Below are 16,619 nucleotides of genomic sequence, written 5' to 3'. Positions count from 1 at the left end.
GGTTGTATGTAGCTTAAGACACGTTCTACGATGTATATTTCAACTTTTGTTTTTATAATAATAATAAAGATCTTTTTTCATTCATTCATTATTAAAAACATAACATCCCCACAAATAAACGAGTGAGTTTACAATGAGAATAATATTCTATAATACTATTCAATTTTAAATGTGTCAATAACATTGCTCCTAAAATGTTCAAAGAATATTTTGTCAAGTTATCACATAATTATTTTACCAGGCGTAATGATTTCAGGGAACCACTCTCTGACAGCTTAGAGTAGCTATCTTCCATTTTCTACGGACAAGCTTAGGCCCAGCTACGCATGAGCAGACCAGAATTTGCGGCTAAACAAAGTAAGTGAGACCGGTATGACGCACGAACAGACCATTGTCTGTAGGAGTTTACTTGCAGATCACGTTATGAGGTCCCGAGCAATGAAAAAGAAGAAAAATTCATGAACAATGATCCAGTTTGTAGTTTACCTACGAAATGATAGCCTAACGCTTTTAGCATTAAAAAAGAGTTGTTTCCTAGTAACAAAACATCGATGAAATTAAATCTTCATTGAATCGGAATAGCGCGAATAATTTGGAAAACAATCTCTCTTGAAAATGATTTTGATTTGACAAGCAGAAGTGAGTCACAACATTTTTCAATCATGTGGTATGTAAGAAGAAGAAGAGGGAAGGTTTCGAATCAGTCGGTTTCAACGAGGTGCATGGGGGAGATACTGCAGTTCAAGTTATTGTATATTCCTCTTGAAACAATACTTCAACTCAGACATCCGAACTCCTTTAAATATTAAATACGACAGCCACTTTTTTTATGGTGCAGTTTCCGTTCATGTTTAAAATCCACCGTCAGTCAAACTGTCTCTCGGTACAAGCAAACACACCTTATTAAAAATTCTTCATTCATTGAACTCAAGTTTTCACCCCTAGGTAAAATAACATTGAACTCAAAAGGAGTTGGGGTTAATCGTAACCTAAACGGAGAATCTTTGCAAGCCTAAAGACTGATAGCCAAGATTTCGCGCTGCGTGTGTTCATTATGATTTACAATAAAAAATATGACAGTTCTAAAAGGTAAATTTTCTAGTTTTGTCTTTGCGTGTTTTGTAGCCGACTTATTTTCAAAACGCCTCAGGCATCGATGCTATGAAACATTATCTCTAGTCCTGCGGGTATAAGTAAGCAGCTGAAAACCAGCTGAAATGCTATGAAAAAAATAATTTGTCTCCCGAAAAGGTTAGCCCTGAGGCATTTTGTCTCGAGGGCATCAATGAAGTCTTCTCTACTACGAAAAGCTGCGCAAAACTGTCATCTAAAAAGAAACCCCCCGGACATTTGGAGCATCAATTTGCGAGCGTTGGATTTCGGTTTATCTTGTGTTGTGGTTTCTTTGGCCGGGTTATTCATGCTCTTTCGGCTCCAGTCGAGCCTCAGGTACTCCAGAAGATTTCAGTTCTTAGCAGGTAAGACAATGCTGAATACAGTTGTGTAGTTTATTCAAATCATTGCGTATAAGAAACAGTTTTCGTTCTCGTGACATTCACAACTTAGAAAATAGCGATAAGGCAAGGATAACAAGGTGTCCTTTTCGATCGTCACGAAATATTCTTCGAGGTAACTCTTCACGTCCTTCCACGCTCTCTGTACGCATATAATCCCTGTTTCAAAACTCAGTGCAGAAAATACAAGTTCGGATCTCGGAACCAAATATACATTTGCACGATACTCTCGCATCATAACCCGGCTTCATGTGAAGATATCGGTCAATGTTACTGCACATAAAATGTATTCAATTATTTTCTACATTTTCACAGGCAGAAAGATCGATAACACACACGCGCATAATAGATACTCTGGTTCAGTCTGTAGGCTTCGTTAGGAAAAAGTACCCTTTTCTAATATTGCTGATAATTTGGGAGTGTACAGTGTTTTTTTCTTTCGGCGAGACCGCGAGCTAACGATCTCCTGGCTGGTTACCAGTGATTACGAGTTTCCGTCAAACTTATGACTTTCCTGGCTGCGACAGAAGAAGGCTTACTTAGCTTTTCGAGCGGAACTAAGCGTTAGGACTAAGTAGTAGAATTTCTTTAATACGTCACGTGATTTGTCTTTCACGTTATCAGTGTACGTGTTATAGAGGGGAATTAGAAATCTAGAATATAACTTTTCACAAGGGGTACCAGTGGGTCTTTGCAGGGCTCACAATCGATACACTTTGGAAACTGAGATCTCTTCTTTGTCTCACACACGTTACAAATGAATTGTACATCTGTCTTACTTTATCAGACATGTAAACTGCAAAAACTATAGCAGAATTTTCTTGCAAATTTTGACTGTTTCAATTTCAACTTTGTACATGTGATGAAGAAGAAAACTTATATACGTAAAGCACTCAATGGATAAATTGCCTGCTCAAATATTGTTATGTGGAGGTATAGTTCAAGCGATATCTTTTTTTATTGTGCTCTCAGTGCAAAAGATATTCCTCTTCATTTATGAAGGGGGGTAAATTTCTAAAGGAATTGTTGTACTGGGTCGGTAAGGGGGGGTATTATAAAAATTTGGTTTTATCAACTGGGTTGATACCGTAGTTATGCTTAAGCAGGGGCTAACAATCGAAAAGTCAGCTTTGGAAACTGAAACGGCGCCCAACTTACATTATTGACTCTGTTGATAGAACCAAATTATCTTGTATATTTAATCGGCTTTGCGAAGGAACCGTGTCAAAGAATGTATTCGATTTAGAAGGGTGATTATAAAAACAATTCGATGAATAGGAGTGGTTTCACTCCTCACTATCTTATTTGTTATTCGAGGCCTCGCCTGTCGCTGTGAAGCCTAGATTGGAAGTCTAACCCGGGAAAATTACGGCTCACGGGCTACAGTAAAAGTAAACATCGCTCTGTATGGGCCGCTCTGGGTTATATTAAATTTGAAACGGTAGAGAGTGGTTAAGGATTAGTTCACAGCTTCCCCTTTCGGCAATAGTCCATTTTACAGTTGTGTGCTTGGTTGCTAAGCCTTTGAATAGGAGTAAGGCTAAGGGTGACCTTTTTATGATACCGGCAAACATTGCTGCTTTTCAAATGTAAATTGCTTTGTTGTTATGCTAACTAGATAATGGTCTCTATCGCAACAAGATCACCTTCGGCTTCACCCTAAATCAAAGGTTTGGCAACTAAGAACACAACTGTAAAACAGCTTACTGTGATTGTTCCTTCGAGCCTATGAGGAGGAGGGCGTTGGGGTTTGCGGTTTGGCGGTTTTGGCTATCTTTTAGATCAGTTTTTCGGTTTTTGGGCCAAAAAACGTCGGTTTTTCGGTTTTGTTGTTCATTGCGTTTTGCGGATATTCTGTTTTCAGCATTTGGTTTTCGATTTTCGTCAGAATTTTGACGGGTACTCGGATTTAGTATCCGATGTGCTTTGTTGGTTTTTCATACTGGGGTTCTGGTTTCTCTTCGATCTGAGCAGCAGTTATACGCCTCTACTGATCTCGAATAACCGCGAAACCTATGGTGCTCCGCCTGTAACCACAGTATCAGATCGATTGGGATTTTGACAACTGAGATGTGCAAATTTATCGGTTTAGACGGGTTTGTAGGCGGTTTTCGGTTTTGATCGAATTTTTTTGCGGTTTCTAATAGTGCCCCCTCTATGAGTATGCCTTCTTTAGTTCAAATGCATCATCAAAATAGAATATAAGTCTAATTGATAAGTATTCCTTACATTAGCTCAATCAAAATCATTGTCTCAATTTTAAACTCAGTTTATTGTGCAAAAAAAAAATGTATCTCGTAATATCTTAGATATCAGCACACTTGAGGAAACTTATGCCCATCGATCCAAAGAGCTAGGTAGTTACGTATGGAAGGTCACGTGGTTAAACCACGTGGCTTCCCATCCACCAGACTTCTACTTGATCCTCGTCCATTCTCAATCGATACCTCAGGTTTAAGATGGCCATGTTAAGATGTTTTCCTGCTAAACACCAATGGATTGTCATAGAGCGAGTCAATTAAAACATAACTTAGAATTTCTTTACGCCGCCACACAAACAAATCTACGCTACCTGTCTGAGCCACTACAGTCGGCCTGTGATCCGGGAACGACGCATGAACACTTCTGCGTTGAGGTGATCATGAAAATAAGTCACCCTCGATGAAACCCAACCAGTGGACACGATTTTCTTTTAAAATAGAAATAACAAATTGTTTCAAGCTCAGCGAGTGAATGGAGAAAGGCTTGTTCCTGTTCAGTTGCAAAAGGTGTGTAATGTGCCAAGCATCTGACTGAAAATGTAGCGGGTGCTACCAACACATTTGATCACGGTGCCTCGAAAATGCTGGCGGCTTGCTCTAAAAATGCTGAAGTGGTTCAAAAAATAGGTACATGAACATCGAATATTTACTTACCAAATGCGACCACCTCCACAAAGGCGGATTATTTTGCATAGTTGAGTACGGAAGATTCTAATGCATTTGCATGGCCTATCGATTTTCTTTTCTTCTTTTGTACTAACGCCCTCTTCATTCTCTGGAGTAAGTTATTTTTCCCATCTACACCTTTATCTTCTATTTGTGCACTCAATTCGTTTGGTTCTTATCAGAAGCGATGTAGGTTAGGGAGTGGGTGTTAGGAATAGCATCGCGTTGAAACAAATTGGCGCAGGCAGGCTTTGATGAGTTCCTCGTTGAAAACTGAAGGTTGAACCAAAAAAAAACCGTCGAAACACAGAGAAAAAATCGTTTTCAAGCGCTTGGTTTGATTGATCTAATTAAAGAGTATCTACTTGGGCGATGACACCAATTTTAGTTCGACGCCTTGATGTCTTGGGCTCCTATTGAGTTGTTAAGAGAGCTCACATTTTAATGCCAATAACTTGTCTAAAAAAAGCTGACATGCCTAAAGGCGAGGAAATTTATTACTTGCTTGAATAAATCCTCGGTCCACAGTTTCCAAGTTCACAACTCTTTGAATTGAAAATAAGTCGGGCTGGAAACTTTGAATCAAGTTGTAGAACTTCGAACACTAATTTTTTAATTTTTTGTTTTTAAGTCTCAGCCTGGTGAAGCTTTTAGAGAAATGACTGGATGAATAGATTCCTATTGAATGCTTTTAAGATAGCCTCAAGCAAGATATCAACAACATGCCAGCTTTAATGCATTAACATGAAAAAAGATTTTTGACGGTGCGAAGAAGGTTCTAGAGCTGGTCAAGACGGATCAACCATTTGTTGATTTTTGCCCTTTATGTCCGGTAGTTACATTGTTCCTCTAGATACTATAGTAAGACAATATAAGGTAGAACTTTCATCCATGGTAACATGAATGCAAAAGTGAACTTTTCTTTGAAATATAGTGTCTAATTACAAGAGGATGCGTGAACATTTTGTTCTCTTTTCTATAATTAGCCCAACAGAAAACAGCACCGGAGTTTTATTGCAAGTACAGTATCTATTTTATAAAAATAGCAAATAGTTTGACATAAGTGGTTTAAAGTAGCACTCACCGAGCTTAGAGATTAAAAATCGTCAGATTTTTTCGGCGAGGAAAACAAGACGGCTAAATTATTTGAAATATTATCATTTCTCTAAGGCCGTATAAAAATGGCGTGGTTTCTCGCTTTGCATTGTTCGATCGATACACTTGAGTAGTTTACCACGAGCAATGTTTAAGATTACTGGCAAAGCCCTTTGCTGACTTAGACTCAAGATTCCGTCTTCACAGGTTCACTTATAACCCTTTTTTTTTTGCCCCAAATAATTATTTAAATAAATGTAAGGGCCTATCAAGGCAGTTTGCGCAAGCCGTCTTGATCTCGGCCCGGCTAGCTTGCGAGCGGCCCAGCACGACATGTAGACAACCAAATATAAATGTATGAATAGAGGTGTATTTCCCGAGGCTGTAAAGACACACACTTTGGTAAGGCATATATAATAAACGTCTCCTGGGGGTTGAATATGCAAACCGCTTCTAGAACAAGGGCTACCGGCAACTTAGCATAATCAGGCCTGGTTTACACACAATACCCGACTGACACTTATAAAATTTGAATAAAGGGGAGTGAGGTATAATTGATTTTTTTTATAGGTCCCTTTGTCAAAACGTCCTGCTCTGACAAAGGACGCGGCTTAAAAGTTTCTAATAACAATTTTCCGTCAGTGATAGCCCACTGGATAAAGTACGTATTTTGCAGCACAGGAAAAGGGCTCAAACTTCACAAGCTGCTTTTCAAGGAAAGATGGCTGTAAGGGTGAAGACAGACAAAGACAGTCACCTCTTGTATTGTACAGGGACTCGAGGAAAGGTGGATTCCCTGCAGTTACATGAAAATGCTTCAAATTCTGAAAGCTTTGGCCACACCAGACAACAAATGAGCTTTGAAGAAGAAACTGCACAAGGTAGGGAAGTTGTGATTTAGAAAATTGAACCCATTAAAATTTTTCCTACGTACGTGATAATGTGACCGGCGGATACGTACAAGACTATAACAGAGTTCGCTTGAGGCCTCAGTCGCCCAGCTGCATGGTTTCTTCCTTTTCCGCTTCACACAACCCTCGTGAAAACTTATCTCAAATTTCCTCTGATGAAAACTGTTGCCATGGATTGCTGACTTAAGGAAGTTTTAGTCATTAAATTGCTTTCATTCGTCATCTGCCAAACTTGTACACAATATGATCAAAGCGAAATTACGGCTTTAAAGTTCACAATACCGCATGGGGCAATAAAAAGCCTGAGGCGTTTTTCGGTTCCCTGAACAATTTCTCCTCTGTCACGTCCACATTCTCGTCCACTGCAATTCAATAAAAGACCCATCGAATTGGAAAAATAACAAACGAGTGTTTACTCCTTTCGAATCTCTCTTTGCGTTAATTATCGCAAGTTCGTGATGAGGTTCATCAGATATCTGAAAACAATACAAATGTTATTTTTCCTAACAGTTTGCTATTCTAATTTATCACACGGACAAAAACAACCGCTTTTCCGTATAAACATTTTTATATGAAAAGCAGATCTTGAGGAAGGGTAATGAACTTCCAAAGGTGCCGTCTAGAGTCATATATTCCAGATTGTCATGGGATGAAGAACATGGCTAAATTGAGCACTTTGCTAGAAAATTATCCTGCTTCGGCAGGACTTTCAAGTAGACAATAAATCAAAGAGTTAATCATTTCGTTCCTCTGGATAGTTCGTCAGCGTTTTTGGTTAATCTAGTCAGAGTTAATAGAGGGAATAGTTTCCTGTATTAACTCTGATCTAGTCATACATAATGTTTTCTACAAGGCTATAAATCTTAATCACGAAGACACTCATTGTATGCTAACGACACGTTCGTTTAGAAGCCTCTCAAACTGTAATATTACTTGTTACCATTTAGCTCTCTGAGCAGTGAAGCTTTTCTGATAATTTAAACATTCACTACACTGATTACTTTATATAGAGCTTGTCTCAGCCATAAAGGATCAGTTTCCTTTCATTCAAAAACCAGCCAGCTCAATAACGAAGCAACGAAAAGTTTCCATTAGCTCGAAGACCGAGACATTCTTCAACTGCGAAGATGGTGCGAAAAAAGAATGGAAAAAAAACCTTTGTGAACAGTACAAGCTTTACTGCATTTGAAGCAACATTATTTCTTTGGAATTTACTACCACAATCAAGCTTGGCGTATCTTTTTCAAATTGAAAGCTATGCCCAAAATAGAAATTGTAAGCTCTCCATTATCTACGCATTAGAAGATCACGTTAGCGAAGCGTAAAATGATCACGCAGATTTCGTTGACTGTTAATGAGATAATTTAAATCGCTAACTTTGACCAAATTCATTTCACTGCAAAACAAATTTTAGAAGATAATTTTGTGGTATGTATTAATCTCTGTACCGAAGTGTTTCTGTAGATATAAAGGCAATACCCGCTTTTGATGTTTAGCTTAACAAACCTAAAAGGCGGGTATGGATAAAACCTCAAAACTACATCCTTAAAAAACTTATTTCTGTAAGCTTTTTTTAATTATTGACCTGTTTAAGGATCTCGAACCTGATTAGATTTTCCCATTCCGTGAAATTCAATATGGTGCTATAAACTAGAGCTCATTCCTCAAAGCCATTTTTCAGTAACAAGCTTACCAATAACAATGATTCCTAGTTGCCCTGATTACCGCGCACCACAAGGCGGAATTATCATGCGCACTTTCTACGCCAGCAGTTATTTAAATTTGATAGCATATGATACACATCTTCGACAACTTACCATCACAGACTTGAAATAATCTGATTTTAAAACTTCCCGACTGAAATATATCAGTACAGACTTTATTAAAGGATTCGTCATGTAACGCACTGTGAAATGTATCTCCATCTATGTGAGTTGGAAACTTAATTCTCATGAAGAGGAACAAAGAACGAACTTAATACCCACAAATTAATAGTAAAAGCCAAATTTAACGTGAGCGAGAGATATGTTTTTGACGACACAAATCAGTAAATGTTTGTCCATGGATCGTACGCAAAATTATCCTATCAATATTGATGGTCTATATTGTACTATAGCCCATACTTTATTTGCCACATCAAAGTGATATTTTATCATATTCTGCTGAGCTTATTCCGTCCAGACTTAGTAAAAATAAACTTGCGGGTCGAGGCTAGGATGATGTACATGTACACTTTTCCATCAATATTTGGTCTCACCTTGCCATGACGTGGTGACCCCCAGATAGGGACCACCTTAAAAACAGCCTGCAGGCCACTTCTGTCTAAGTTAGATACAAACTTAATTGTCTTTCAATAAAACAAGACCAGACCAAGACTCAGAGTATTTTGCATACGACTGGAAAGTTTCTAGCTTTTAAAACTGACATGATACCTGCTTTGAAAGAGCTTGGAGTTCAATGCATCAGACACTCCCCATTTCTTTGAAATTCATTTTAAACAGATTCTGTCATACCACCCAACTGAAACAATATCACAGATCTACTCGCACGACCTTTGCCTTTTCCTTGTAAAAGCATCGTTGAACTAAGGGGAACGTAGATTTTATCAAGTCTAAGAGTAAAAATATTATGTCTCCGTTCTGTGGAATGCACCTAACTGAAATTGATTGGTGCTTGAAATCACGCAAAACATTACTCCTTTATCTGACTTGCTTTTGGAGTAAAGATTCCCCTTAAGTCTTTTTATCCCCCTTTCCATCAGAAGTGGAGTAAAAGTCAACACATTGGCTATCTGCACAATTTTCATGATTCGTTTAAGCTTTGTACTTCAGAAAAGGAGAAAAGTTATAATTCTTCTAACAAGAACTTGCTCCCTAAATTTTGTAGTTTTAAACCGGCCGTAAATTAGCATCCTTACCTATATACGTTTGTAAAACCCGACAGAAATCTTGGTTTGATTTGTTGAATTTTTTTTCCCGGGACAATATCACATATATCAGTTTTTAGTAATATGGCAAAAGTGCAGGAAAACAAACTTAAAAATACGATCCACGGGCTTAAGTCACGAAAAAGGGTGCCAGGTTGCTAGGGAACCAAAGTGCCTCTACTTCCTACAGATCTAACAGATGTATTAGCCTCAGTATCTCAGATTTAGATCAGTTGTCGATTTGAAGTGGTTAAGTTGTCTTATTTAGATAATCAATTCACCATTACTGGGACTCGTTGTACAAAGATTTTACAAATATAGTAAATGGGCAATGAATCGTTTAACGCGTTCGAGCTACAATACAGACGTTTACTATTTATATCAAAAATTGTGGACATAAACGTGTTTGGGTAACTCTTCGAACCAATTTACTCCAAATTCTTATAGAGAGTATAGGTTTTAGAGAGTATTTTTAAGGTGCTTAGGAATCATTTGGCATTGGTTTCGCCATAGTTTCTTATGAGATGCGAACCATTCGCAGATATCGGGGACATAATTAGATTTCAATGGTCTTTTTAAGGCTCTTCACGGAATCCAGTTTTCAGAAGCACGATATCATCATTGCAGCCTTGCTTAGAAAAGCGCCATGGTCTCAGTATAGCCTCATTTGAGACGTATAAACTCAGTACAAAAACAGACCATAGTTTATCACAGTCGATTTTCGAGCTCGTGCGTCATTCATTTGCGATGTAGCAGTTGTTTGACGACTGAAAACAAACTCACCCACGCATGTAACTATATTATATCGCGAGAAATATGATAAAAGAATGATGTTAGTATTGGTGTGTTCCCATTGTCAAAACTGTCTTATGATTTAAAAAAAAAAACAAAATTTAAAAAAAGAGAAAAATTACCCATTCTATCCTTTGCATACAAAACCGTTTGTCTATGTTAAGCAAGTTACAGATGTCCGAAAGCAACACCAATGGCAACTCATCTTTTCTGATTGCCTGTTTTTGTGGTCCAAAGTAGGCTAAGACAACAGGTTAGTCGACGGCCGGGAAACAAATTTGCCTTAGAAAATTACTCAGAGAATTCGTTTTGCGTTTACTTTGAGCACATGGCCAACTGTACAGTTTACGTTTGTAGTTCACAAGACTCTGCAACTCTGACATATAACTGAACAAGTTTTGTTAATTTTTCTTCTCTCTCTCTTCTTAGGGAACGAATCTTTCTCGCAAATTGAACCTCGCCTGACTATAAAGCAAGAAATAGACGAAAACTACAACATTACCACGTCGCCTTGCTCAGCCAGAAGCCCTTCGCCGAGAAGAGCCAGGCGAAGTAAATCGCCTCAGGATAATTTATCACCTCACGAATTCACTGAAAGGTTCTCGCCAGACAACATGAAGAGAGAATATTCAAAAGATGTTTCCCGACCTGGGAACGCGACCCGTTCAGAAAAATCTCCCTTTTCCGAGAGTAAGTCGCGTCCTGAGGCCATTGTTGTCTCAAAGACTTCCTTGCACGTACCGGGCTCTCGGTTATTCCGACCGGACGAACGAATGAGAAATCTACATTTCGAAGCATTATCAAACCATCAAGGTTCAACTGTTGATGATCTCCCCAGCGCCTCTAAGAGGGTTTACAGCCATTATGGTTCAGTTCCTACCATGGTTTCGCGTTTTTCGGAAAATTATGTTGTTCCACAACGTTTTAGAGCACGAAGCAACGAGGAGTTTTTACGCCACGAGTGGCGACAGTCCTCTCTGCATGAGGTAAGTCATGGGGAGCCTCCAGTTTACAGAAACGGCGTTGCACAAGTCTTAAATAACAGTGAACCCAGAGGTAAGAATAACTCCAATGGTTTCCAAGAGGAGCAAGACCCTGGAGTTAATGACTCATCGCCAAACGACTCCAAAACGTATCAAAACGGGTTCTCTGTAACTGGGATAAATTCGGAAAAGGGCGCTGTCCACAAGAAGGACGAAGAGCCAGTGTGGAAGAAATACCAGTGGTACAGAGACCGGAAGCGACCCCATTCTCAACAGACTAAACAACGTAAATTAGAACAAACCATTTTCATGCAATACAACGAGATCCGCTGCAGGAGAGTTCAAGAAGGAAAGGTAGTGAACGCAGGAAGGAAGAGATCGTCGGAATCTTGGTTTCTCGGCGACAGTAAAGAAATAAGTTATCAGCATCGTTCGTCTCTAAAAAGGGCTCGCTCTCTCGAGTATTCTTTCGGAGAGACTCAGTCTAACAATGCCGTTGTTGGACAAATACGTTCCTCACCTCCACAAACACTTGGTGGCGTTTCCGCCGACAATTCGGAGCAGGCAAACAAATCGTACGTTCTGCCTCGCGAAAACCTTGCTCACAACGTATTTGACAAAGACAATTTAGAGGGATTCAAAGACGCGGAAGAAACCCATTTCAACACCGCAGGAAATTTCTACTGCTTCTGTGGTAGAGAGGGCTGCATTGAACAACAAAGGTCAGCTCGACATGTCATCTTTTGTCATGAAGGATTAAAAGCGAGAAACCAAGAATGCAGCACCAAGTTCAAGGAAAAGACAGGCGTCGAAATCGTTGATCGCGAAGAAAGAATGTCCCCTGAACTTGGAGATGGTTCTTTCGAAGGGATCAGCACCCAAACAGATAACGATAACACAGAAGTTCTTCCCGAGAAATTGCGTCGTTGTCCACAAGACGTCGCAAAGATTCTACGTCTTAACAGAATCGTAAAAGCCGTTACCAATGGCAGGAAGAAAGATTTTCCTTTAGATGCGAAGAAAGAACTGCAAACAGTCATAAGAATAAAAAAACCCGAGGACCATCACAACTCGATCGCACATGGAGATGATCACGAAGCGACGTGGATAGGAAGACTCGACAAGCAGTCAGAAAACCTGAGCGACTCCGAACAAGAGAGCGACCAAAGATGCGACAGCGAGAATTCAGCAGAGAAAACGATAGAGGATGACGACGACGATGAAGAGGAAAGAAATTCAATTGGAAATTACAAGGACTATTTTAGCTACCCCGAAAAAAAGCCTCCACAAATGAGAAACGAACTCGACAACGGTTCAGTCTTTTCGCAGTCTGTTTCTGATCAAGAACCGTTTCTGGTTCGCAAGCCAAACAGTGTTGAACATCTACCAACTCGTGATGACAACGACGCAGTATGTCAGGTAAATGGGCTTCTTTCACTGCCCGGATTCAAAGAAACAAAGTTTAACATCAGCCTGGGCGAGCTTAAAAGACGGATGAACCCACCAGAGACGCTAACACGAGTTGAAATGATATCCTACGTGAGACAGGCCAAGTCGTCGGGTAGAGTCCTTCTGGACAAAAACAACATCGTCACCGCTAACCGTTCGCGTCCCACAATTCTTTCGCGCGTTTGTGAGGGTGAGGCTCAAGTCCTAGCCGATGGAATACACAAGATGAACAGGGACTATCTACCTCTTATAGCGCTGGCTCGTAAAACGGTCGACACCTATAGAGACGACGATTGTCAGATAGAGAATTGTGAGGACTGCAGACTCAAACTCCGAAGAAGAATTGTGGATGTTGAAATAACAAGGTCAGTGTAACGAATGGTTGAAAGTAATGATCAAATAGGTACACTAAACATTCCTGAGTCAGGTAGGGGGTTGTTTAGTTTTGGTTATGGTCAATGGAATACGAAAGTAAGACATTGTATGACGCTACCGCTTCAACATGTAGATATCTTGTTTGTAACTCACTCGTCGATCATGATCACCTAAAAATCATAGCAGGGACGGTTCAGGGTTCACTTCCCTTTGGTAGAATGCTACCCTTGTTTCAAAGCGTAAAATTTAAAACTGGAAGCGCACGCTTCATATTGGCGAAGCAAATTACATCAGTCAGCCAGTTGAGCTCATCAAATTTAAAAGAAACACCGTGTATAATATACTCTGATTTCAAACACTGTTCGAACGATAAAATCGGGTACATTGCAAAGTATCAAAAGATAATTACGCTATCCAATCCCCAAAACAACCTTTAGGGATCAAGACTTTGAAATGCGTCTTAAAGTTATTTTTAAATCTTTCCCAAAGATCTTAAAATAATCAATCCTGTGCCATGAATTTAGTTTAAATGGACATTCCATGGGGCCTCTGTCCGTTCTTCACCAGTTAGCTCAAGTAGCATACGAAGCAAGTGGCGTGGAGTGCTACTCCTTGGAGGCTGAACTAGCCTGTGCCTAAATATTACTCCAGAGGGAGTACCTCTGGAATGATACCCACAGGTCGCATTCACTCTCTTCAGGACCTCTTTACACGACCCCAGGCTACTCTCTTCAGGACCACTTTACACGACCCCAGGCTATTCTCTTCAGGACCTCTTTACACGACCCCTGGCTACTTAATTACCCGGTTTGAATAGCCGCAAGGGTTTCCCTTCTAACTCCAAATGTTTTGTCAGCGTTTATATGGGAAAAACTTTCAAGGGTGACCCTTGTAGAAATATTAAAAATATACTGTGACAAAACTCTGGAGTATTAATTTGCTTCTCGTTTCAATTTCTTTACAGAAACTCGCTGAAAGAGCTGCATAAGACCATCGAAGAGAGCAGAAAGGACGATGTACTTCAGACATTTGAGCTTGCTTCCCATACATTTGGGGTTCCAAACGTTCTCAACCATTTATCCCTTCTAGATGACTACTTTAAAACTTTGTTATGGACGCTACAAGACGATTGAAACGAACTGACCGCACATGGAAATTACAGACTTACTATCTCCAAACTAAAAGAACCGAAGAAAAGAGAACTAATAAGCAAACACAAAATAAAGAAAAAAAATTAGCACCTCCTAGGCAGTTATTGAGGCAAGTGACTGGCCAAATGACCAATTGGTCAATTTGAATTTAGTTAATGGTTGGAGGGAAAGGAAGAATTTAAGAAAAAGCTAGAAATTAAAGAATTTAAGAAAAAGCTAGCATAGGGCTCTTAACGATTAGATATCGACTGAAAGAGTGAGGTATTTCCAATGCTTTTCCTAGCCTTGGAACTGGTTGGAAATTTTTAAATGAAAATAGACCACTCTTATGATGTTTGAAGAATCAGGAGCTTTTTTTATTCCATTTGAAACAATTTAATTTTTTTTTCCTGTTGTGTTTTAAGGAAAAAAGCGGATTAAAATGTATCAAATAGTTAAAGAGGAAAATGTTTCGTTAAAACTCATTCAATTTGTTCACTTTTCTTACGCCATTTTTGCACTGAGGAAAACTTCAGACAGTTCAGGTTTATCCCTGAATGATGTGTTTCCATTTAAGGCTCCCCGCTTATCCAGGACACGTATAGACCACTTTCATAAACGGCTGCCGGATTAATATTCTTTTATTTAAATTTAAATTAGCCTTTCTGGCCTCGCTCTCCAATACAAAATTCAAACGAATACATTATCTCAATCGAGGCCAGAAAGGCTAATTTAAATTTAAACAAAAGAATATTAATCCGGCAGCCATTTATGAAAGTGGTCAATAGTACTGCCCAGAAAGGGGCGACGCATTCGGGACCTTTTTTAGCGGCCCGCGGGAGAAATAAATTCCACTGTGGGTACTATGCCTGCGTATAACAGAGAAAATGGCTTTAATCCAATTACCAACATGCAACGTTGAGTAACTTTGCAGGTTCCCTATGTCAGTTTTGAAAAAGCTAGCATAGGGCTCTTAACGATTAGATATCGACTGAAAGAGTGAGGTATTTCCAATGCTTTTCCTAGCCTTGGAACTGCTTGGAAATTTTAAATGAAAATAGACCACTCTTATGATGTTTGAAGAATCAGGAGCTTTTTTTATTCCATTTGAAACAAAACGAAGATTTCATTTCCGCGTTTTACATCGTTTTCCCACTTTAGGATTCAACTTATGGGTGCCTTAAAAAGTTTGCTTGATGTACAAACACCTTTTCCAGCTACAGTGAAAGGAGTATCCTTGTAGCATGCGATCCCAGCATCGTTTGTGCGTAGATGAGGCTGAACTTGCTCCCAAACCTACAAAACAAGTTAAAAAAAAAATCACAGGTAGATAAAAAAAAAAAACAAAAACAAAAACAAAAACAAAACAGATGCAACGAGTTAACCAAAAAACTATCGAACCTGACTTGCAGGTCACATTACCTTTTTCTTTGGGTTCAACTGCTTGTCAGGCTCCCCCGGAAAGCCATCAAATGTAACTCTGTCGCCAGGCACGCTACCCTCGGGCGCGTTTAGTAGTTCAAACAGCGTTCTTTTCTCGTTACTCGCACACATCACCATGGCTTGCGATGTGATACCGCGCATCCTAAAATGACACCACAAACATCATCGCAGAATAATAGATATATCTTTCAATGAAGGCCAAAAACAACGGCAGCCAATACTTGCTGGCGGCCACCTAATTCTTAAGTATCGTGATCTCATAATTTTGGTTGCACAAAAACTTTGTCTTAACTGAGCACACAGAAAACGGAGCCTTCATTCTTTGGATGTGGTTTTAACGAAAACATCATGTTAAAAAGACTGAATAAAACGGTTGTAAAAACGAAAGGAGCACTAGAGCCCCCCCCCCCCCCCGCCCCTCTTAATTTCGGTGGGGTCATTTTTATCAGATTTGGTTGAACGACTTTGAGAGCTAAGCCTATTATCTGTCTGCTCTCGGATCTGTTGAAGAGATGGTGGAATTAAATGTAATTTGCTCTCGTCTGACATCAGATCGACTCAGTGGTTCTCTTGTTCTATCTTGCAAAGGCAACATTGTAAAACACCTCTCAGACATTTTGGATTGGTTTTGACAATTTGCCAAAAATAGAGTCTGGCCGGTTTGATACTTCATGTTTCATCAATCATCATTCATCACTTTCATACGGCATCATGTTAACATATTAACACACTTACTTGACTGGCTTCAGGTTGCACATCACGAGCACAACTCGATCCTAAAGAGCAGAAACGGAGATATTAGACCTCACCCCAAACAAGACCTGCATCTTTCTACCAGCAACTGCATGTTCTCTCAGGTACTACATCTGCTTTTCCGAACTGAAAGCCATAATGCAGTGTAGGTGAGATGAGTGATCTCATCTTAAGATAGCGACAGTGTAAGAAAAGTGAGCATCAGATTCACAAGGAATATCGCGCTATAATTTAAGCCTTTTAAAGCTTTCAAGTGGAGCTATCAGTTTTCAATTCGCGCTAATAAATCTTCCCTATACCCAGCCATCCTCTTTTTATATT

The 16,619-nt window shown here is 39.5% G+C and overlaps 2 protein-coding genes and 2 long non-coding RNA genes across 7 annotated transcripts in view; 2 read left to right on the top strand and 2 right to left on the bottom strand.

Annotated features, from left to right (window-relative positions):
* Positions 1-1,058: 1,058 nt before the first annotated feature.
* Positions 1,059-5,391, top strand: LOC148732898 (uncharacterized). Its single transcript, XR_015999863.1, has 2 exons — positions 1,059-1,478; positions 5,073-5,391. It is a non-coding gene; the product is annotated as an uncharacterized LOC148732898 (long non-coding RNA).
* LOC148732897 (uncharacterized) lies at positions 4,086-8,369 on the bottom strand. 4 transcript variants are annotated; one of them, XR_015999861.1, is made up of 2 exons: positions 8,265-8,369; positions 4,086-6,809 (listed from the first exon to the last, which is right to left on the bottom strand). It is a non-coding gene; the product is annotated as an uncharacterized LOC148732897 (long non-coding RNA). The 4 variants fall into 4 exon arrangements; XR_015999859.1 differs by having other exon boundaries at positions 4,086-6,923; positions 8,265-8,353; XR_015999860.1 differs by having other exon boundaries at positions 4,086-6,923; positions 8,141-8,317.
* On the top strand, positions 5,570-14,570 carry LOC111323660 (uncharacterized). The gene is made up of 3 exons (XM_022927067.2): positions 5,570-6,417; positions 10,595-12,962; positions 13,937-14,570. Exons 1-3 carry the CDS (start codon positions 6,258-6,260, stop codon positions 14,103-14,105), a joined length of 2,697 nt encoding a protein of 898 aa, XP_022782802.2. The 5' UTR covers positions 5,570-6,257; the 3' UTR covers positions 14,106-14,570.
* A 600-nt stretch (positions 14,571-15,170) lies between these two features.
* The window catches only part of LOC111323661 (aminoacyl tRNA synthase complex-interacting multifunctional protein 1), a 9,249-nt gene continuing 7,800 nt past the window's right edge, over positions 15,171-16,619 (bottom strand). The window contains exons 7-9 of the mRNA XM_022927068.2: positions 16,281-16,321; positions 15,525-15,687; positions 15,171-15,398 (exon numbers count right to left, since the gene is read on the bottom strand). Of these exons, the coding sequence (XP_022782803.2) occupies positions 15,267-15,398; positions 15,525-15,687; positions 16,281-16,321 (336 nt within the window). The 3' untranslated portion in view covers positions 15,171-15,266. The remainder of the gene's footprint in view (positions 15,399-15,524; positions 15,688-16,280; positions 16,322-16,619) is intronic.

The sequence above is a fragment of the Stylophora pistillata genome, chromosome 4, assembly GCF_964205215.1.
Source record: "Stylophora pistillata chromosome 4, jaStyPist1.2, whole genome shotgun sequence".
NCBI lineage: Eukaryota > Metazoa > Cnidaria > Anthozoa > Scleractinia > Pocilloporidae > Stylophora > Stylophora pistillata.
This window is presented reverse-complemented; position numbering and strand designations above follow the sequence as displayed.

Excerpts from the sequence above, each read along its gene's own strand:
- LOC111323660 (XM_022927067.2), top strand. The coding sequence starts at position 6,258 with ATGGCTGTAAGGGTGAAGACAGACAAAGACAGTCACCTCTTGTATTGT. Across the intron at positions 6,418-10,594 it reads TGAAGAAGAAACTGCACAAG|GGAACGAATCTTTCTCGCAA; the intron begins GTAGGGAAGTTG and ends CTCTCTTCTTAG. Across the intron at positions 12,963-13,936 it reads GTGGATGTTGAAATAACAAG|AAACTCGCTGAAAGAGCTGC; the intron begins GTCAGTGTAACG and ends ATTTCTTTACAG.